The sequence below is a fragment of the Lates calcarifer genome, linkage group LG12 (genome assembly GCF_001640805.2).
Source record: "Lates calcarifer isolate ASB-BC8 linkage group LG12, TLL_Latcal_v3, whole genome shotgun sequence".
Taxonomy (NCBI): Eukaryota; Metazoa; Chordata; class Actinopteri; family Centropomidae; genus Lates; species Lates calcarifer.
Window position 1 is genome coordinate 27292036 of NC_066844.1, and position 22055 is coordinate 27314090.

General features: G+C 41.3%; 1 protein-coding gene across 1 annotated transcript in view; it reads left to right on the forward strand.

Moving 5' to 3' along the window:
- The window catches only part of LOC108902125 (cadherin-22), a 134963-nt gene extending 121030 nt beyond the window's left edge, over nucleotides 1-13933 (forward strand). Inside the window, exons 11-14 of the mRNA XM_018703869.2 lie at nucleotides 3887-4004; nucleotides 6482-6631; nucleotides 6978-7079; nucleotides 11735-13933. Coding sequence (XP_018559385.1) covers nucleotides 3887-4004; nucleotides 6482-6631; nucleotides 6978-7079; nucleotides 11735-12276 — 912 coding nt within the window. The 3' untranslated portion in view covers nucleotides 12277-13933. The remainder of the gene's footprint in view (nucleotides 1-3886; nucleotides 4005-6481; nucleotides 6632-6977; nucleotides 7080-11734) is intronic.
- Nucleotides 13934-22055: the final 8122 nt, after the last annotated feature.

Here is a 22055-nt window from a genome sequence, read left to right on the forward strand (position 1 = left end):
ACCCTAACCATGACGGGGAACACACATCAGCTGTGCCTTTTCACATCCATTCCTCACACTGGCACACCACAGATAGAGTCAAGGAGCCATAGTCAGTTAGCAAATGTGCTAACACTGCTCCATTTCCTGGTGCTAGTGGTGAATCCTGACCTTTACAAGAAGGTGTTTTGATGCACATTATACACAACTGGTGTGTGCTGCTCTTAGATAAAACCCCTCTGCTCATGGCTAACTGTAAATAACAAGAGTGGTCAACTTTTTGCAGACACATTCAGTATGAACAACAGCTTTGTTAAAGAGAAATCTCCAGCATTACATTTCAGATCATTTATTTTACTGCTGCATTTTAATTTATATCATAAAGCTACATTGTGACATAACATTAACTTCAGTCTATCCTATTCAAATCTATAAGAATTCAAGCCTCAGTCTGGATAAGGATAAGATTTGAGACGTCATATTCTGATGTATATATTTTTTGAGTCATCGTTGTCAGAACACAGGCTATAATTTCTTGTTCATCTCCATGTGCTTCTGTGTTTCTCGAGTGCAGATTTTGCAGCGTGCTAAGGAAGAAGCATGTGATTTACCCTGAAATCATGCCATAGCATTTTGTAATTACAAAATAAGCCATATTATCCCAAACAGGCTCCCTGAGCTGAGGGTATGACTAAGCCTGTTCTGTGTCTGTGATGCAACGTCAATGCTGAGGAGCTGTTTATTGTGAAGGTACAATTGTGGCCCGGAAGTGTGCTCGGCAGTAGCTTAGTCACAGTAATGCATAGCCACCGCTCAGGCTTATAATTTTGTGAGTTTTGTGCGGTGCTCTAAATGAATGAGGCTGTCTCACACAGACAGGCAACACGAGCATTAAAAATCACACAATAAAGCAGATGTCTTTATGTAAGAGAAAGGTGCGGCATATATCTACAGTATTATTGTTTGAATAATCAGTTCACAGGCAGATGTTGAATGAGGGACACATTTTTCTGGAAAGGACAAGAATGAGAGGGAGATACTTTGGAGGAGATAAATACTGAGGACAAGGAATCAGAGGAAAAGAAAGTCACAGTGATGACTAGAGAGAGCAGACAGAGGAAGCAGAGAGGTGGAGGAGAGAGGATAGACAGAAGAGTTCAGTCCGGTAAACAAAGCCTTCTTTAACATTTTATAAGCATCTGGCCTGTTAAAAGAGGAGACTGCTACTGTAGCTGCTGAGTAATAGTTTGATATATTTCCCTCGATCTTATCTGATACCGTGAGCTTTTGTGAGAGCAGACAAAGGAGTTACAGCCGTCAAGCGTCCTGCTTTAATCATTCTGAGAAATGCCTGACTTAATAGTAGTTCTGGGGGGTTGTTTGTCATGTGTGTCTCTGTACCTGTGTGTGTGTGTGTGTGTGTGTGTGTAAGTGTGAGTCGTCTTATAAGGTTCAGGAAAAAGGAGAAAAGCCAGTGGTGGATCATTTCACAGCCATTCACAACTTAACATCCCTAAATTTTATCAGGAATAATTTGTCTGATGGAAAAAATCTCTCATGACTCACTTTAACATGTTCTGGTGCAAGAGTTGTCATTTAAGCCTTCTGTTAAGGATTGGATTTTATATTCAGAGGAAAGATATGTGCCACTGAGTTTGTGGTGACGTGTGGTGTGTACAGTGGGAGTAATATTATAGATCTATAAGCTGGTAGGAGTGGGACGGACTGTTACTAAACAAACACCTAAACTGTGGAAATGGTTAAAAGAGAAAATAAAGAATCTGAGCTTCCATAAAGTGAGTGACAGCTCTTAGTTTTTATTCTATCATTGTCTTATTGACAAAACATCATTTGGCATCTGTGCTCCACATCTGCAGCATTCAGTGCGAGACAATAGAACAGCAGTAGATACTGTACAGCTGATGTTTGGGAAATAAAGACTGATCCAAACTTCCACAGACACTGCTGCACTGATTCTTTTTTTAATGCTCTGCTCTGCTCTTGCTCATTAAGTTGCAATGTTCACAATTTCAAGTCAACCTTAAATTAAAAGTTTGACATGTTGTAAATATGCTCACTGGCTTTCTGGTGGAGAGTGAGAGGATAGAGATCACCCTCACATCTGTCTGCTCAACATCCTGTAAGGCTACAGAGAGCAGCCAGTTAGTTTAGCTTAGCTCTACGACAGGAAACAGGTGGAAACAGTCTGCCTACCAGTCATCTCTAAAGCTCACTAATTAACAGGTTATATCTGGATAGTTAAGTCCAGACAAAAACTTCTCAGTAACTTCCTGGAGTTTGTGCTGGTTACCTAGCAACTGCTCAGCCGAAAATAGTCCATAACTTCCTGTTAAATAGCAAATTTTTGTTTTTTACCCCCTGGTTTTTGTATGGTGTAAACAAATAAGCTATAGAGAGTGAGTTTATTTATTGTATCATTGTAGGATTTTAGGAAAATCAGATCATCACAGTGAAAATAATTGTAATATGTTTGTTCTCTGTGTGTCTCTGTGTCATGTACAGTTGCCAAAAAAAAAAAAAAAAAAAATGCCATGACTGACTTAGGAGGAAGGAGGGTTGATGCCAAAATACTTTCTTATTATTTCCACAGTGCTTTAGTTGGGCAGCATTAGCTCTCGCAACAGTAGCTGTAGGAAAAATCAACAAAATCATTCCCCAAGTATCATCAACAAGAATAGATCTGTTCTGAACAGAAAAAAACTAACAGAAAGAACAGTTTCACTTAGCTCGAGGAAAATGTCAAAGCACAATCTGAGTGATCAGACTGATTACAGTTTATGTGACCACATACTTTTGGGAAAATGACTTGTGATTACAAGGCATTATTGGAGCTCCTCTTTTCAGTTAACACAGTTTACATCATGACAGATTTAAGACACAAAGATTTAGGTTCAGTTTTAATTTCTGCAGTCTCCTCTGTAATGCTCTGCCCAGGCCTTCACCTCCATCCTCCCTGTGTCTGCTGTCTCAGCTAATGCTGGAATCAGGAGCTTGCTAGCCTGTGAGTCAGCCGTCGTGATGTCTCCTAGCTTTAGCCGGTCGCCTCTATCCTTTCTCAGAAAGGGAGTGTCTGTCGTAAACAAAGGTGAAAGAATCCGAATAATAAGAAATATGTGGACTGGTACGTTGTGTGCCAGCAGAGGAAACAGAGACGACGTGATGTGAAAATATCATTTATCAGCTTGTGGCTTGATGCTGGCTGCAGAGTAACAGGATGAGAGGAGGATGATTGTCACTGAGAGACCTGTGTTAAGGTGAAAGGATCTCCGGGGGCTGTTTGATGTCTGTTCAGCTCACACTGAATCCTATCTCACCTTATTGTGTGCACACAGAGTTCTCAAAATTGGATCACAGTTGTGTTTTATCTTTGAATGTGGATCACTATTATTGCATTAGATAGGAGGAGCACACCCTTACCCAGTCTCTGTGTCTGTCTCTCTGTTCGCCTGAACATTTACATTTTGGCTTTGCTCCCTCTTAGAGCAAATATGGCAGCCTCACAGAGTATCTCTGTCCTTTACTGTTCAAAAAAAAAAAAAGCTTTTCAGTGAGGCATTTTAGAATGATTTTGCATTTCTAACATTAAGACGTTTTTGCATCACTGTGTCAACTTTCTGGAGAAAGAAGTTTTTATCTCTCTGTGACTGTAACCCCTTTGAACTTCACTTTCATAGGAAGCCTTCTGCTTCTGTTGCATCCAAGTGTATTCGCTCCACCTCACTCCCTCCCTCATGAAAGAGGCATTTGAAATGTAAAGTGTGAAGTGCTGTTCATATTCATTTTCTTGTTTCCTTTGAGTGGATCTGAGCAGAAAATCTAACCCCTGTTTCTTTTCTTTCTTGTCTTTTTATTTCCTTTTCCACTCTGGTTGCTTCTCTTGCCTTAGCTAATTCACACCATCAGCGTGGTGGATCGAGACGAGCCGCAGTCCGGACATCGCTTCTACTTCACTTTGGCCCCTGAAGCCTCCAGCAATCGACACTTCACCCTCTGGGATGTCAAAGGTGAGAGGCTAAAAGGTCTCACACTGGGGTCATCGGTGAAGAGGCATATTTGGCATTATCAGCATTATTTGATTTTCAGAGTATAATGCTGGAATCATACGTCTGTTTGTTGTGAGTGTGCATTTTAAGATTGTGCTTGAAAGCGATGTAAACATTTTCCAGGGTGATTGGCAGTGTGTGTTTTGTGAAATGCTTGAAGGCTGATAACGTAAACCTTAAGGCAGTACTGAGTCTGAAAGACTGCAGCTCCAAAAACTCCAAAATAAACACCAGTAATTTGAATGTCGTAGTTATCGCATTCAGGGGCCAGATGCTTAATGATTTGAGAGGTTTGGAAAATTGCAGGAGACTTTTCAGGGAGATGGCAAAATAGTGGTGTTTTTTGTTTGTTTGTTTGTTTGTTTTTTGGTCTGTGATTTAGCATTTGAGTCAATCAGGCAAATGTTTTATCATTCCTTTATTTTAGATCAACACCACCTTTTCTGGTGCTCTGAGCAGAGTTATATGATTGGATATGCCTTTGCATGTGTGACAATTTTTACACTTTGTCTGAAGAAGTTTGCTTTACTGTGGAAACTGCAAAGCTGTGCTGAGCATCTTTTTTCAGTGATAACTTTACACGAGTCATTATCCTTGACATAACTTTTTCTTTTCTTGGCTCCTCTTAAATAGGACGTTCTCAGCTTACACAAATTTCTCAAGTGTGAAATTTGTATTTTGTAAAAACAACATTTACAGTGTGTGTATCTGCACGATGTCAGGAAATATTTTTTTAAAAAACCTCTGTTCCCCAGTGATGGCTTTGCTTTGTTGTAAAGATGAGTTTTTTCATGCTTGTCTGTGTTTCTTGCAAACGTGCTTGCAGAAACCGCATTTAGAGATGTGTACCTAAGCGAATATGACATCTGGTTAAATCAAGATTGATCTGACACCAGGAAAATGTCAGGGGAGCAGCCTGAGCTAGGGAAATGTCACTGTGCGGAGTCAGCGAGATCTGCTGAATTCCTGCTCACATGCATGTGGATGGATACACGCATAACACGAGCCTTGTGTAGTGTACAAATGCATACTGTATTCACACACACACACACAGGGATAAGCAGGGAGAAGTATGACAGAAGTGTCCCTCTGGCTCTTTCTTTCTCCTAACCTAACCTAATTCTAACCTTAACCCTAAAACCAAGTCTCATAGAAAGACAGACAGACAGATAATACTGCAGATGCTGTATGTTTTCTTTTTTGAAAGACAAACAAAACCCCACACAGACTTTTGATCCTCCCACCCCCCTTTTTTCTACTCTGGTGTCTCTTTTCATGGACACATTTGTCAACCTCTCACTTTCAATCTGTCACTTCTTCTGTTCCTCATCATGGCCTCACATTGCGTTCTGTCTCCAAGCCTTGACACACAATGATGAAAAGACTTTTTTTTCTCCCCATGTTGCTAAACTCTTTTAAGTCATTGCTAGCAGTCTGTAAAGCAAAACCTCTCCTTTACAAAATAAACTTCATCACATGACAAACTGCCATCATGTTACCTCGAAAATGTCCTACATCCTGCTTTAAAAGAAATCTCCTGAGAAATGAAGCTGAAGAAAGTCAGAAGTTTACATGTTGGTGAATTACTTTTACTTTGTGTCAATCAACTGTGGAACTTTTTGAAATCCTGTATTAGGTTGTTTTGGGACACAGGGCTGGGTTTCAGTAAAATATCATCTTTCTAATAAATGTCAGTGCAGGACATATCAGTAACAAAGCTAAAGTGATGTAATATCCAGGAGCAGTCATACTTACAATGCACTGTTGCTCAGGCCAAGTTTTTAAGTTTATTGGTTTTGATTCAAAATTACAACATGCCTCAGTCTATGTGCGTTCATGTGTCTGTAGAGAATCTTTTCCTAAAGCAGACAGCCATGGAAGAGAATGCTGTGTAAAAGTCAAAATGACAAACCCAGGGGCATAACATTCCCGTACATAAACGGTAATATGAAGATTGTTCTACACGTGCCAGAGGAGCTGTAGGGCGACATGGATAACAGTGATATATGTTCTGGGAGATGGATTGCTCAGTATCCTCTATGAAAGTCTTACCCACATAGACGCTCTGACTCTATTTGTCAAAGCCTCCTCCTGTATTCTATGTTACATTTATCTGTGTCTCTGGCAGAGAGCTCATATATACACTGGCTCAGTGTAATTTCAAACAGTGGCTCCCTCACTCATTTTCTCTCCTGTTTGTTGTTTGCTTTAGAAAATGAATCGCACAAAAGCAGTTTACCTGTGAAATCATTTAACCCCAAGTTAAACTTATTAAGTTAAACAATCCTGACACCCTTTGTTTTGAGTCCTTGAACTATGCATCATGGCAGATGACAAGGAATCGGTTTTTGACTTTTTTCTGTTCTGTTCTTCAAATATTAAGTCACTCATATGTAATTCTCTGCCTTACCTTGTCTCTCTGACTCCCACCCACCCAGACAACACAGCTGGCATCCGGACCCAGCGGTCAGGCTTTAACCGCCATGAGCAGAATGTGTATTTCCTGCCTATCCTGGTGGTTGACAGCGGGCCCCCCTCTCTCAGCTCCACAGGCACCCTGACCATTCGTGTCTGTGGTTGTGACACAGGTGAGAGCTACTGTAGGAGCTGCACCATTACTAGCATTATCATCACTGTCACCTTCTGCATCAGCAGCAGCACTGCTAAAAAGGTCATCTACTACATGCCATTGTTTTGGTCAGCAAACAGTTCTTATCAGCTTATGTTTGTGGAAAACAAAATAACACAAGGCCACAAATCTGCAGACAAACGGCCCACAACAGTGATTTCAGCTGGGTGAAAATATAATGTATGCACGGTGAAAACTGTATTTTTCCTCTTGATAAAACTGTGTTTAATCCTTGTCCACTGAATGGACTCATAACTGGTGTTGAATCTCTACAGCAAATGCTTTTTTTTCCTTTTACGACACAGAGGGAGCCATCCAGTCCTGCAATGCCACAGCCTATGTAATGAGTGCTGCTCTCAGCCCTGGGGCACTTATAGCACTACTGGTCTGCATGCTCATCCTCATAGGTAAGCAGATGCATGTTCACATGTATGTATGGATGGATGTATAAGAGATAGATGGATGCATGATGGATGGCTGGATAAGCACAATTCATTAGTAGAGCTTTTCCTGGGTTGTTGCTAAGTTCAACTAGTCCAGGAGGAGCATGAAGTTCAATAGTGGGATATACCATTAAAATGCCAAGTGTCAGGGCTGCACCATAAAGATATGACTCCATATCTCCTGCTCATAAAATCATGCAACCAAGCATGTGTCTTTTAGTGGATTGACCACTTTTAGAAGTTATCCATATTTCACGAATGGAATCAAACATGCAATGGCAGAAAAACTAAGACGAACGACATAAAAACAAGATCAATTTTTCATCTCTCTGTCATGAGTGGCTTTCCTGTTGGACATTTTGTTGCTGCATTTATGAGGGGAAAGCTTTTGTTTAAACAGGAGTGAAGATGATGGCCGGGTTTATGAATGATCAGGCCACTTAGACCTGTGGAACACAGACGGGGGGGGGTTAGAGAGAGCAAACAGGCAAAAGAGCTGCCTTAGCACTTGTCTCCCTCTGGAACAGCAGGCTTTTAATAGACAAGGCTTTCCAGACATTCTTTGATTTTTATACACAGACATGCACACAACATACACATGCATGCGCGTGCTCACCCTCTCTGGGACCAAAGAGGTTTGGTATTGTCATATTTGAAAATTTTATGAGTTCGCTTCTTGCTCTCCTCCCTCTGTACATCTTAGCATCCCACTCCTCAGTGACAGCGAGAAACAACATTGCTGTCATGGTGTTTTGTCTCCCCCGCTCGTGCCTCTACACGTTTTACATGGTGCAGGCAGTGAATGATGGATGATGTGACAGTAGGCAGCTTTAACTGTGACCAACATTGCTCTGTATTTCTTTTAAGAGCTTTTCTAATGAGAGTTGTTAAAACTCTGTGTCCATTAACTAAACCATCTACTGGAGTGAACTTCAAAAGCAGAGCATCATTTATTCATCATGGTTTTAAAAGCCTCAACAAAAATGTCATGTACAAATCTGAGGCAACCTCTGCTGACTATATCAAAAAACTGTGTTTGCAGTGTATTGTCGGTATCCAGGGATAGATGACATCCCCTCAAAGGCCTGAGAAGAAAACAATTCTTTGGCCTTTCAGCTTTTCGAAGCTAGACCCTGAGCAGAAAAACAGTTACATGGTACAAAGATTTTTTTTGCAGGATGAAACTATGGTTATAGATTAGACCGTGATGCTTCCAGTGTTCTGGTATCATTTCATGTGTCGAACCTTTTTTGATTCTGCTGATGACGTGTTGGTTCCAGTGGAGTCAGTGACTCTAATTGCTGCTAATCCCGTCCCACTTTGACTGACTAATACAGACTGGTAGAAAATGGGCTGAACTCATCAAAGCAGTGAAAGGAGAGGTGAAGTCGGAGCGCTTGGCTTCTGCCAGTCATCATGTGGACAGAACAACTGAGGGCTGCAGGTGCTGGAATCAGGGGGTGTGAGCAGTGTTTTCACAGCTATCATGTGGTGTGAATAACATACAGGATCTTATCTCACTGAGTGCACACCACCCAATACTTCCCTCTTCCTCCTTTATGTAACACACACTAAATGCACACACTAATGTGTCTGTTCGTGCATGCTAAACACACATTCATCCACTTAGATAAATCAGTCTTCACCTATTAACTGCAATGCAACCCTTTCTCTCTATGCGCCATTACTGTGTGTGTACCTTGTCTTCCCAGACACACACACACACACACACACACACACACCTTTCCTTTGCACACACGGCGACTACCTAACCAGCCAGCCAGCACTCCCTCTCTCCAGAGGCTGGACCACCTCTATTACATCAATTGTTGGATGATGAGAAAAATGAAAACAAATTTCTGCCTAATTACCTTACAAACAAACAGTCCCTCCATCAGTTCATTTATAGGCCTGATGTGATGAATCCATTCCACTGTGTCGCAGCATCTGCATGCATCCATTCCAATTACATCCCATCTGCTTCTGATGAACTCCTGGGTGGGGGCAACCGGCACAGCCCAAGGGTAAATTAACCGTCTTGTCAGGAACGCTTATCGCAACATCTGTACACATGGGGACCAGCTTTGTATGTATAGGAGGCAGCTATACACGGTTACATATGCTTCCTACAAAGGCAAGTTCTGTATAAGGTGGTGTATTAACATTGCTGGGGGCGGCGAGCTAATCTCCAAGTTAAATAGGTTTTCAATGATTTACAGTTCAAGCATCTGTATACCTAATAGGTAGCGACACTCACACGTTATCAGTGAGGAAGGTCGTCACAAGTGAGATTATCTGATCGTCGGTGCTTCACAGCGATCTGCCACATACTGCTGCAGTACGCTTTCCTGAAGAAGCAGCTGAGATAGTTCATAACACCAAGTTTTCTATCTCCTATTACTCTCCTCATTAGTAAGTAATTGAGTAATTGTCTTAGCACATGTTTAGTATGCATGGCAGTGTGCTCCGCAATTTACCACAAACCATGACTGTTTCCTCAACCCAGTGGCAATTAGTTCACCCCATTCATGGCAGAGGAGAATAAACACAATGGTTACAAACACTGCTTTCCCAATGGAGCCCAGCAAACAATGTAAGAGAGGAACGACTGTACATTATCAGTCAGAGATACTGCATAAAATCCCCATTCAAGATCAGCAAGGCTCTTTAGGCTGGCACAGCTTTTTAAGAAAAGGAACACATGCGACGATTTCACTCTGCAAGCTATTTCTTAGGCCATTTACACCATATGAAGACAATTACCAGGAACAGCAACAAGTCATTTGTACAGATCATATGCTTGAAATGGATTGTTTTTGGGGTTTTTTTCTCCACTTTGCTCAGGAGAAAGAAAAGAGTAGGGGATGGAAATGATAACAAAGGTGAAATAAGGTGTTTTGTTGTCAGTTCCAAGGTCACTTTGAGAGAGTACATACATCCATACTAATACATGTGCTTTAGATTTCCTGTACACAGCATATAAAGTCCCTGACATCGATCTAGTTTGACTGTGAAACGATGTGGGCACATCTCATTTTCACAATGTATGGATGAGGGTACTGGTGGCTTCAGAGCATCAAACAATCTGTGCCGTCCCAGACAGCACAGGCCCTGCTATAATTGATAGTCTTTTTAACTCTCTGGGCTTGTAGGCATTTGTTTTAGGCAACAGGCTATCTGTTCCACAAGATGCATGGTGCCTACTGGTTAATGATCTATCTAAATGTCCCTTCACTGGCATCCCTTTAGAGTGGTTGCAGCAGAAGAAGGGATTCTGTCTGTGGTTACACAGTCCACAGCTGACTGACCACAGGAAACATCCTGCTCCCAAACACAGTTCAGTAACTAAGGACAAGGCACTATCCACTTTTTTAAATCACTGAAATTCCATTCATAATAAGCCTGACTAACCAATATCCAGTGTTTCTCAGTGTGACTGAGGATTACTCATAACTATGTTTTAAAAAGCACATGAAAGAATCACATTTATTCTGACCAGTTATCCATTATAGAGAAGGAATGGAATGAAGCTGGGGCCATTTCATCAAATGCAACACATGATCTGTGATTTGCAACATGAGATCATTTGATGTATTTATCTCAGTAAATCTGTTTCTGCACAGTTTACAGTGGCAGGAACATCCTCATGGAGGTGGGGTGGTTGTCTGAGCTAAGTCAGACTTGTCTAATCAGAAATGTAGGCAGTAATTAAAATAACTAAGCTGAAATGAAAGCCTCATTGATTTATCTGTACATACAGCCTTTGTTTTCCTCTTCTCTCATCAGTCTTTACCGTGATCCATCTAAATTGTTTTCCCTGTTTTAATTCAAACTTGATTTTTCCAGCCATTTCTTTCTTTTTGTCTGTGGCTGCTTTATAAGTAGTGATGGAACCACAAAGTCTTAGTTTCATTCAACTTGGATGAGTATTGATATACAGATTGGTCTCCATTAGGCCTTTTGAATCATATTTCTGGGCAAGGCAATCAGGATTGTGAAAAAAAGAAAAAAAAATCAATGCTCATGCATTTGTAATGTAAAACTTGATAATATATTATCCTCCCCTGCTGTGCCTTTGCCCTGAGAGGTGAAACCAAAGTTACAATGTGAGTAGTTAGAAACTTTCCTATTCAAAGTATTTGCAAATCCATCATGCACAGTGCATATTTGATGTACATGTTTAGTACAATTATTTTCTTTAGTAAATCTGGGTTTGGTGTGTCATTATTCACAGCCAGATGAAGAGGAATACCATTTTTACATGCAAGCTCTTTAAACTCAGCCTGACAACCCTTAATCCACGTCTACTGTGCAGCAAGAGAGTTAAAGCTGCAGATTTCAGAACACTTGCTGTAATGACTGTTTATAAAATCCCTTAAATGGGAAGATGTCTTTCCCCTGGCTTTTATCTCATCCTGCTGTTCGGGTTGACAAATTCAGATTTAACTTGTTGAGTGTGAAAAACACAAGGGTGCAACATGTCCCAACACTTCAGAACAGCAAGGTTGTGTTTATACACATTCAATTAACCTGTACATATTTAATGATTCTGTGGAAATACAAGCTTGGTCTTTCTCTCTCTCTCTCTCCCTGTCTTGTTCTGTGTCCTTCTCCCTTAGTCCTTGTCTTGCTGATCCTGACCCTGAAACGCCACAGGAAGGGCCAGAGGATGGCAGAGGACGAGGAGGACATGAGGGACAATGTCATCAAGTACAATGACGAGGGTGGAGGGGAGCAGGACACCCAAGCATACGACATGAGCGCCCTGAGGAACCTCTATGACTTCCCAGAGGCCAAAAGCTGTGACTCGGGCCCGGACATCCGCTCACTGCCACAGTGGATACAGGCCAACCGAGTGAACGGTGGTGGTGGTGGCGGCGCAGAGGGAGCTGCGGCCCCAGCGGCAGACTTCTCCCTGTTCAAAGGCTACATCCGAAAGAAGGTGGAGCAGGCTGATGCTGACCTGTCGGTCCCGCCGTACGACTCCTTCCAGACGTACGCCTTTGAGGGCACCAGCTCACCAGCGCTCTCACTCAGCTCCATCCACACGCTGTCCACCACCTCGGAGCAGGATTTCTCCTACCTCAGTGACTGGGGACCACGTTTCAGGCAACTGGCGGGCTACTACGCTCCAGGAAACCCTGAGGAGGAAGGGTCCTAGCACAGCTTCTCCTCTGCAGAGAGACGTTTAAACTCCCTCTTCCTCCTCCTTCCTCTCTGCCTCCTCTTTTCACCCTCTGGCACTCTGAGATCATCAGAGCCAGCTCTGCGTACTCCTTAAGAACAGAGCATCGCCTCTTTATCTCTTTGAAAGAAAGTTCCCAGTGTCAAGGTTTGAACTCAAGTTTTTTAGCACTCTTCTGATTGGTCCTTGCAAGTTTTCAGACTTTAAGATGAAAGCTGTGGTGATGATATGAGAGAAAGGAAAGAAAGAGACAACCAGTCACCAAAATTGCCATTTAGGCATGTGTGAAGGGAGGGATTTCCTCTGCCAAACCAGAAACGAGAATCCTTATTTTCAGCTATGAGACTGTTTTCAGAGTTCAGAGAATCAGCATTACATAGATAGGCTTAAACCACGCCAAGGCGAACTGTCTGACAAACGTATTTATTTAAAGGAGGAAATATTTATGTATTTATTAGTTTTTATGTATTTATTTATTTATTTACACCATTATCACCATGGTAACTGCAACAATGAACAAGGGAAGAGAGAAGGACATTAGAAAAAAAAAAGGAATGAGAGACAACGCAGAAGAAAGAAATGGATCACAGTGGCCGAGGACTCTACACAATGCTGGCACAGAGGTGACGTCTGGGTATATATATAAAAGAAAATTACATTCGGGAAAATATTTGTATTTATTTTCTATGACCACTTTTGTAAAATAACCAACGTAATACAGATAGATGAAAAAGGCAAATGGAAAGAAGGGGACAGATGGAGTAAAAGAACTGCAGAAGAAAAGAGCTGCCAGTTCGGTCTGAACGTTTCAGACTGACGTACTTTTGCTGTATTTTAGTGATTTCTAAAAGGTTTTGGGTTGTTTTTTTTCTTTTTTTTTTGGAGGTCACAAACTGAGGACAATTGTGTGTTAACAATTTCTTTTCTTATCCTCTCCACAGCCAATTGTAAGGCAATAAGGCACAAACCACAACAGTGATTTAAGACTAAACAAAATGACTGTTTCATGGAATTGGCTGATGGCCAGCTTCGTCCCACAGGGAGCCAATCTTCATTCCAGAATTGTGTGCGAATGTGTACAATATGTTCAATTCATTTTATATCCTGAGATGTTTGATTTTGATATTTTATTTCCTTGTGGGGGGAGGGAGGGGGCACCAGTGATGACAGGATGGCTGTGTGGAATTACCAGAGGGGAGAGGTTTAATGGGTCAGACACGATGAACAGACTGATCAGATCCACCTGTTATCCACCTATTCAATGTTGACCTTAACTTGCAAATGTATTGAAAATTTAAAAAAAAAAGAAAAAGAAAAAAAAAGATTAAAACAAATAAATATTTAATTTTTTTTTGGTAAAAACCTACATCTCCCTGTGTGCACTGAACTACATCACTGAGTGAATTACTCAGTGAATGAGATGACAAAAGATGAGGTAAATAGAGCGTCCATGTTACTAATTATTGTTTGTCACTTGTTTGCTGAAGATGTCTCCTGAATTATGAATAATCATGGAGCTAGTTTGTGTTTACACTGGGGGTAGTTTCAGAGAATGGTTGTAGATGGAAACAAACAGACCATATGACAGGCCAGAGCCAAACAAAGACTCTCCTCTCAGCGTGGCTCCCTCCTGGCTGCCTTCTGCCAAACTACTGTAATTGTCGTAGTCACCAGAGGATACTGAGGCATATGAAGTTGCTTTCATCTTTATGATCTGCTGCTAAAATGGCCAGTCAGACAGTGGCTGGGATTCACATTCAATTGCTTTCATAACTGGGTTTCAAAGAAAATGCCAGCTTTTTCCCTGTCACTAGTAGGTCTGCTGTATCCACTGACTGTTTGCTGAGAGCTGACATTGAACTGCATCTCACACATAAATTATCCATCACTGCTAAACAAAGAGAAGCTTTCTCCAGACTTTGTGGTGTTCTCTTATGGAGCTGAAGTGGCAGCAGCTTGAAAAAAAGGAAAGTCCAGAATTGTTGCCACAACTGGCAGCACAGCTGGACTTCATGGTGTTGCCATGGCAACATTTCAGGCTTTTACTCATTATCATTAATTATATGAATGACCATCTTTAAAACTATAATTCCCTGAGGATATGGATGAATAGTCTGGAAAAATGTGCAGAGTATTTAAAGGAGGTTAAAGTTGAAACCTAAATTGATTTCACAATTTAAGTCCCATTTTACATTACTGCCTTTAATCAGTATGCAGCGAACTCTGTGTACTTCACTGTATGTTTTTATTTATGCAACTTTGCCAAGGAGTGATTTGGCCATCCATTATTAATCACAGCCTTTAGCCTAACAGCCTCTCCCAGCTGACAGGCAAATGGAGGGGGTGAATATGTGCGTGCCTTTAAAGAATCTCTGTGCGAGAGACAGTCACCCAGACGGCCACAGGTCATGTGACTAATGCTGTGAAAGCGGAGGTTAAAGAGTAAGCACATATTCAGCAGAACAAAGCTCCCCTGGTCACTCTGGACCTATTTTCCCTGCAAATGAGCCTCTTATTCATCTTCCATCATTATCAGAGAAAATGTCACTCTGTAGTGATGACCTGCACATGTGAACATACGAGTGTGCCCCCCCCCCCAAAAAAAAGCATGAGGCCCATCATTAGTTATGCAGATAGATGTTTTGTGATTGACAGTTCTCTAAATATCCTCTCGTCTTTTCTCTGGACTTGGCTCAGTAATGACAATTGATTAAACATTTGGAGGGGTGGGGGGGGTGTATGAATTTGCACCGCAGAAAATATCAATCATATATAGCCTAATGGCTGAATAGCACTAGTTATTTTGTTTCCAGACACATTCAAAACAAAAACTTTCACCTTCAGTGGAGTAACAACAAATCCATTTAGCTAAAATACACCGCATAAGCAAACCCAGGCTTTACCACAACAAATGCAAATGCAGCACTCTGACAAGCTAAATTAATAAAGTGAGAGACTGTTATGGTTAGATGGCCATTGACTCTTTACAAAAACTGCACTCAGGTAGAGTCGTGTTTATTCACAAAGTGACATCTGTGTCCAGACAAGCACCTCATTCAAAGCTTGGATAATGACTACTTTTTTTTTGTTTGTTGCCGTTTTTGTGACAGTGAATTACTCGAGCCTCTGAGGATTATTCAATTTATTTCATACAAAATTAAATCAAAAAACAAATAGCACATTTATTTGCATACTGCTTTAAAAACTCTGGACTTGAGGTGGCTGAAGAATCTGATAAACAGCTTTGTGAGGTATAAAAAACAAAAGTAAGACAAGGTAATGATGGGGTGGGGATGGAGGGGCAAAGGCATCAAATAACAGCACACATCCATTTCCTAAACCATTTATCCTGGTTAAGGTCGCAGCAGGGCAGGAGTCTTTCCCAGCATGCACTGGACCAGAGGCAGGCTACACTCTGGACAGGTCACAGGGCTAATACATACACAGACCCATGGGCAATTAAGAGTTTCCTCTTCACCTAACCTGCAGTGCTTTGTACTGTGGGAAGAAGCCTTTACAGGAACATGGATACCTAGCACACTCCACAGAGAGGAGCCGGTGGACTGATGGGTAACTCTGAGGTGACTGCACCACCATCAAATAAAAACACATTACAGAAATAAGGTTGAAGGCGTTAGGATGATATTGATTGTGTTATTGCCTGATGTCCTCAGGCAGGTTGTTCCAAATCACAGAGGCCCTGATAGAAAAGGCCCAGTTATCCCTTCTTTTAATTCTAAATGTTGGATCAGCCAGAAGGGCCCTGCTGGAGGATCAGAGGCTGTGCAGTGGCTCACAGAAGGATAAAATGTGTGCAGTGTAGCCAGGGGCAGACCTAACCAGGCTTTAAAAGCAATCAGTACTATTTTAATTAGAGTGATGATTTAGCTTTTTTTGCAAGCTGGTAACATGGAGGATGCTTTTTGATTCAAAGTAAATCTAAACAAATGGCCTTTAAAAAATGGTCCAACAAGTAATATTTGAAATCACCAAGAGCTGAAAGTACTGCTGATCCCACTGGGAAGCAACAGCCCTGTGCAGGTTTCATCTGCTGAATGTTTCCTTTTTTTAGTTTGTTTGTGCCTCTGGTTCAGTCCCTCTAGCAATTTCAACTCCCCCAAATGAAACGGCACTCTTCAGTCACTTTCAGTCCAGGCCAAGTTCTCAAAACGACTCAAAAATGTCATAGTAACCAATGGCCAGGTGAAATAAGTTGCAAGCTGCGAGACAAAAAGACCCAGATACTTTCCACAGGTGTGGGATCAAACACTGGCAATACTAATATTAACCTGTTTCTGCTGGACATTAAAGTACTATACTATGTACTATACTGTGTATGTGAGGCAGTTGTTTAGATGATGTCATTTACTGAGTCTTGTTGCTTTTTCCTTATTTTAAGTTTTAATTGAACTGTGTTTAATTGTCCCTGAGACATCAGCTCAACTGTGCACAGCACTTTCTGCTGTCTGTGCAAGACAGAGCAGTAGAGTGATGTGACTGTGTGTACAATACATTTAGCCTCTGTGAATGGTTGATATTTAGTAAGCTGAAGGAAGTTTCATTTGTTAGTGTCATGGAAATGAAAGGCGATTACGTGGGCTTATGATGATGCAAAATCTCCATAAGCCTCTTTCCCTGCAGCAACTCTCAGAGGTTACTAAAAGTTGATTTTTTTTATTGTCGTTTAATCAAATTGCTTCATTAAATAAGGATAAATGATGAAGAATGAAGAGACTTAAAGAAAGGAGTATGCGACGGTGCTACAGTCACTCCTTCACCTCAGCTGCTTTTCATCGTACTCTTTTGGTCCAGTACAGTTCATTTTCCTTCATTTAAGAGTGTGTTTCCTTGTTAACTTGGCTAAATGTGCTACCCTCATTAACAGGTGCACATAAAAGCCCTCTGCTCCACCAGGTGTTGTCAATTTGGACTTTACCAAGTGGGATTTGTGAGGAGGGGGGAGAAGCATTAAGTGTTTTTTTTCCTTTCCATTTTGGATTTTCCTTTCCTTTCCAGCTGAGTAAAATTATCTCCAGTCTGATTGTAATGTTGTAGAGTAATTGTGAGGAATTTTTTTATATAGTCAACTGCTTTAGTTCTTTGTTATGTCCGACCCTGGCTAATGTCCATGTGGTTTTGCCCATAGGGTATTTAAACCTGCTATTTCCTTCAGCAAGATTTTTGTGTGTCTGTGGGCTGAGGGAGTCTTTGTCCCTGTGTGTGTTTGTTTTGTTGGGTTGAAGCTTGGCAAAGTCAAGAAATGAGACTGAAAAACCAGAGCTTTGGGTTGTTGGTTTTATTTTTGTTGCTTAAAAGCTCCCTGACTCTGTGGCCCTACAGCCTTATCAAAGGGTTTTAAAGTCCACACCCAAAACAGTTTTAAGAACAATGAAACATTTCACTCTGGATGTTATGAGGATTGTACTTGTGGCCCTCAACGTATTAGTTGGCCACATAAACCACGAGCAGATCTCCGAAAGATTAAGACTCCACTCTAAGCTGGACCTGCTCTTTGTAGCAGTCAATTCAAAATGATGACTCCTGTGTAACTCATTGCACGTTGACAGTGTAGCAGACAATTGATTTGACGCTGTCTCTGTGTTACTACTTTTGAGTCTGCCACTGCAGCATCTCTGTCACTTGAAATAACGGAGGACATCTCACCGAGGCCTCACCATACAATGTGGAGAGCATTAGTGCTGTATAGTCTCTTGACATGCAGCCTGAGTGGGTGCTGTGAAGTGTGTTATTTCACAGCTTTAGATGCATGAGCGACAAAGTGGTGTATATAAAATGACTTTTACATATTGCTAACATGCAAACATATGAGGCAGAAAACCAGCAGTGTTGATCCTACTGCTCTCTGCAGAGTGACGAGGAAAAAAACAAGAGAACATCTGTGAACATGACTCTCCTGTGCTGGTGTTCTCTTTCATTTTACCTTATTAGTTTATTTAGTTTAGCACTATGAACAAAACCTATAAAGAAAAAGTTTTGCACCAGATTTATTTATAAGCTACTTTTCCTGGACAACCTGCAGCAACATCATCTTTGACTGGGTGAAAAATAAACGCATTTTGTGTGTCATAGTTTGGTATGGTGATATAAATCTGATTTTAAATTATCTATGACGTACTGACATGTTGAATATAACATTTCAAATGGATGCTGTGGTGAGAGAACCAGGGATAATACTGAAACATTGGTGCATGAGAAGCCTGTCTTCTCTCTTCACACCTCTTCTTTCTCATTTCTGGCAAACCAGCAGAATCATCGCTGTGTGAGGAGAAGAGCTGACAATCTAACTACCAAGTTTACAGTTGAAAGGAGGCTTGATCCACTCCCATATCTCTTTGTAGATGCCCTTGAGACCTTATTTCTGTGGCCTTGCTCTCTCTAAAGCTCCGCTGGAGCCGTTAGATGATGCCTCCCTCCCTAAGAACATCACTCCACCTGAGCTGACATCAACTGTCATCACATCTTCCTTAAATGTTAAAAAGAGAAGAAAAAATCTCTTGTCACTTAACAGAAGCCCCTTGAGGCATCAACCTTTGAAAAATTAATTGAAATAAAATGGCACATTCAGAAAGCTGAAGACAATCATGTTTGATGTCGTCATATGCCCCCACAACAAAAGGCTGCTTCTGTTCGTCCTTAAGCCCCACGCAGCAGGAGAGAGTCCTGCAGCGTCTGATCCGGAGCCTGCAACACACCGTGCATACTAATTTTTTTTAATTCAGCCATTTAAGCAGCACCTCTCAAAGCCAAGGAGACTTACTGTACAGGCCCACATCTACCTGTCAAAAGTTGTCTTATTGAACATGCAACACTTCATCAGTGATGTTCACATTTAAGATTTATGGATGAATTAATGGGTGTTCAGGCAGTTGATCTCTCTTCTGGGAGGTGTTTGAAACATGAGCTTCTTTTCCCACAGGGAGGTATACGGAGTCTCTCATGCCTCGAGCCATGCTGCATTAGCCTCTGTGTAATAGCAGGAAGACACACATGGAGCATATATCACTGCATGCAGAGGAATTCTTCCACTATCCCCCACAATTTCTTGCCCCGGTTGGATCAATTGTCCTCTAAATAGAGATCGTAATTCAGCTCAGGGTTGACAAAGTACCAAACTCGTCAAGGGCAAGGGTAGAGCTGTCCTATTGTGTTTCTCAAAATTTGTCTTCGATGCCTGTGCTTTTTGTGGAATCACTCTGTAAATCATGTTTTTGTTGTTTTGGACTCAATTTCTGGGGTATGATTTATTTTTGAGTGTGAATACTAGATGGATATTTACGTTCTCTCCCTCTTGATTGACTATTCAAACATGTTATAGTGGCCCTGCAGATGTGAGCTACCAAACAATGACCAATCACTTGAATTGGAATTCAATATACAGTAAAATAACAATGCAAGATGAACTCCAGTAATGGTAACTGAACACTGATGAGCAGGTATGTGCTGCCAGTTTGATTTGTTTGCCAGCACTTTGTTTTCAAACTCGTGGGAAAATTGGCCACATAAAAACGGCATTTGGCAAAACAGGTGTAAAGTTTACACTTCTCACTTTTTGTGTCGTTGAATGAGCATTGTGTCGTCAAAAATCCGCGATGACTTTGTAAATATAAATGTCATCAGTGCTGTTACAATTCATTGCTATTCATGAGCAGAAGATGTTATAAGGTCATCTCAGTAAAAAGGACTCGAGTCTCTGAAGGGGCCACTTCAACAATGGACGTAATAGAAGCACAGTCTGCCTCAGCCTCACACTCTGATTAGAAATCACACGTGTCTGCATTAATAAGAGACTACCTAATCTACGTATGGTCATGCCAGTGGCTGAACAACAGACACGTCCTTTAAATAGGAAAGGAATAGTAAAGGGCAGGAGGAGCTCAGCGGTGAGCTCCTGTCTCCTCAGCTGGAGTCTGTCTGTCCGTAGACATGCAGGTTAGATCAGTTAGACTGGGGATTGTCAGTGTATACTGAATGTGTTAGCCTGTGAGAGACTGGTGACCTGTCTGCATTCACAGTAAGGTGGAGGTGGAGCTCTGCCTTTGGAGTATAGAGACTTATGGCTGAAGCAGAAGTGAAGCCAGGTCATGAGTCCAGTTTAGCCCCCAACAGACAGGCCCCAACCCCCTCAGAACATTTTGACACCAACATCTAGTGTTGGTTTTACAACTCTACTGCTAACCTTTTATCGGCTAACATGCACTGAACAATTCTGAGGATATTGGAGGACTTGATCTTGATCTTAGCCCATGTGCTGCTTCATAGACACAGGGAACAAAACATTTAGTGACATTTGAATAAGAACCAAATGACAGTATTTGGGCTGTTTGATGAAACCGCTCAGTCCTGATGAAGCAGATTAACCTGAGTTTTCAGTGTTAAACTCTTGACTTACGGTGAGTTTTAACTTGGATGGTAAATGGACTTAACTGTACACTACATATGACATTCACCCATTCACACACACACACACACTTATATCTAATACACTCCAACATGTGGACTGAAGGAGCCGGGGATCGAACCTCCGACCTTCCAGTTTGTGCACAATCTACCTCCTGAGCCACAGCTGCCACTTTGATTCTTATTTTTATTCAACCATTAATATTTATTTTCAACACAAATACTTTTCAGCAGTTTTGAAAAATATCTCCTCCAGAATTTGTGTGTGTTTGTCAGCCTGCATGTAGGTATGAAGCTTGCATTGCTGCTTGAAATATGCTATGCTAAAAGGAATTTGTTCTCGCCTCCTCTCTACTTACCTCTGACATTTCAGCGATGAGGAGAGGAAGCAGACTCGAAGACTTAGCCTTCATACATTATTAACTGCACGGCAGCAGAGAGGAGAGGCCCTAATGGAGAGAAACTGCAGCAGGTCTCCAGATATCAATCCTCTGAGACACTTTCATGTCTTTTCTCATTTGAGTTGAGTTGGATTCCTCAGATACTATAGAGAAACAAAATGGGAGTCTGATATGTTTATGTAGAGTGTGAGCCCTTAACAAAGCTCATCAAAACACCATTGATTTGTCGAGGAGGTATGGCATATACTGTAGAGTGAAGGAATCAATTATACAGCAATGCATGTGATCAGACTATGAGAACGTCGTTTACAGTAAAACCACCTTGACTGAGTTCACTAATGGCCGTTTATCCACGTCCTGTTTCACCCATCTGTCATATCTATGTAAACATCTGGGAAATCTCAGAATCCCACACCTCTGAATGGTACCCAGAACACAGATATAACAAATAACAGAATAATTAGATGAGACTCTTGGTTGAAGGTTGCCAAGCATTACCATGATAATAGAAATGTAATTAGTAATAACACCTAGGAAGTGGAGGCTGTCTCTGGGGTTAGCGACATTCTAATTTTTTTTTTTTTTTTTTTTTTTTTTAACACCAGCGATTAGACAATTTGTGGTGTTGTAAGGCTCGCTGCGGCTTTGAATGAGCCTTTATAGCTTTGTCGAATGAAATAATGTGAACCGCCTATCTGGGTATTTTTGTACGTGCCAGAATTATGGGTTTATTGAAGCTGTATAATTGCATTTTATTGTTTCTTTCTTTCACCTCTCCCCTCCTCTTGTGGCTCATACCCCATCCACCCTCGGAGGAAAGTCCCTTTTTATTTCTATTTTACTTCTGCACCGTAAATTTGATCTCCTTTCATTATGCAAATCAATTTAATTTCAGCTAAAACCTGGAGAGAGCGAGCGGGAGAGACTTGGCGAGAG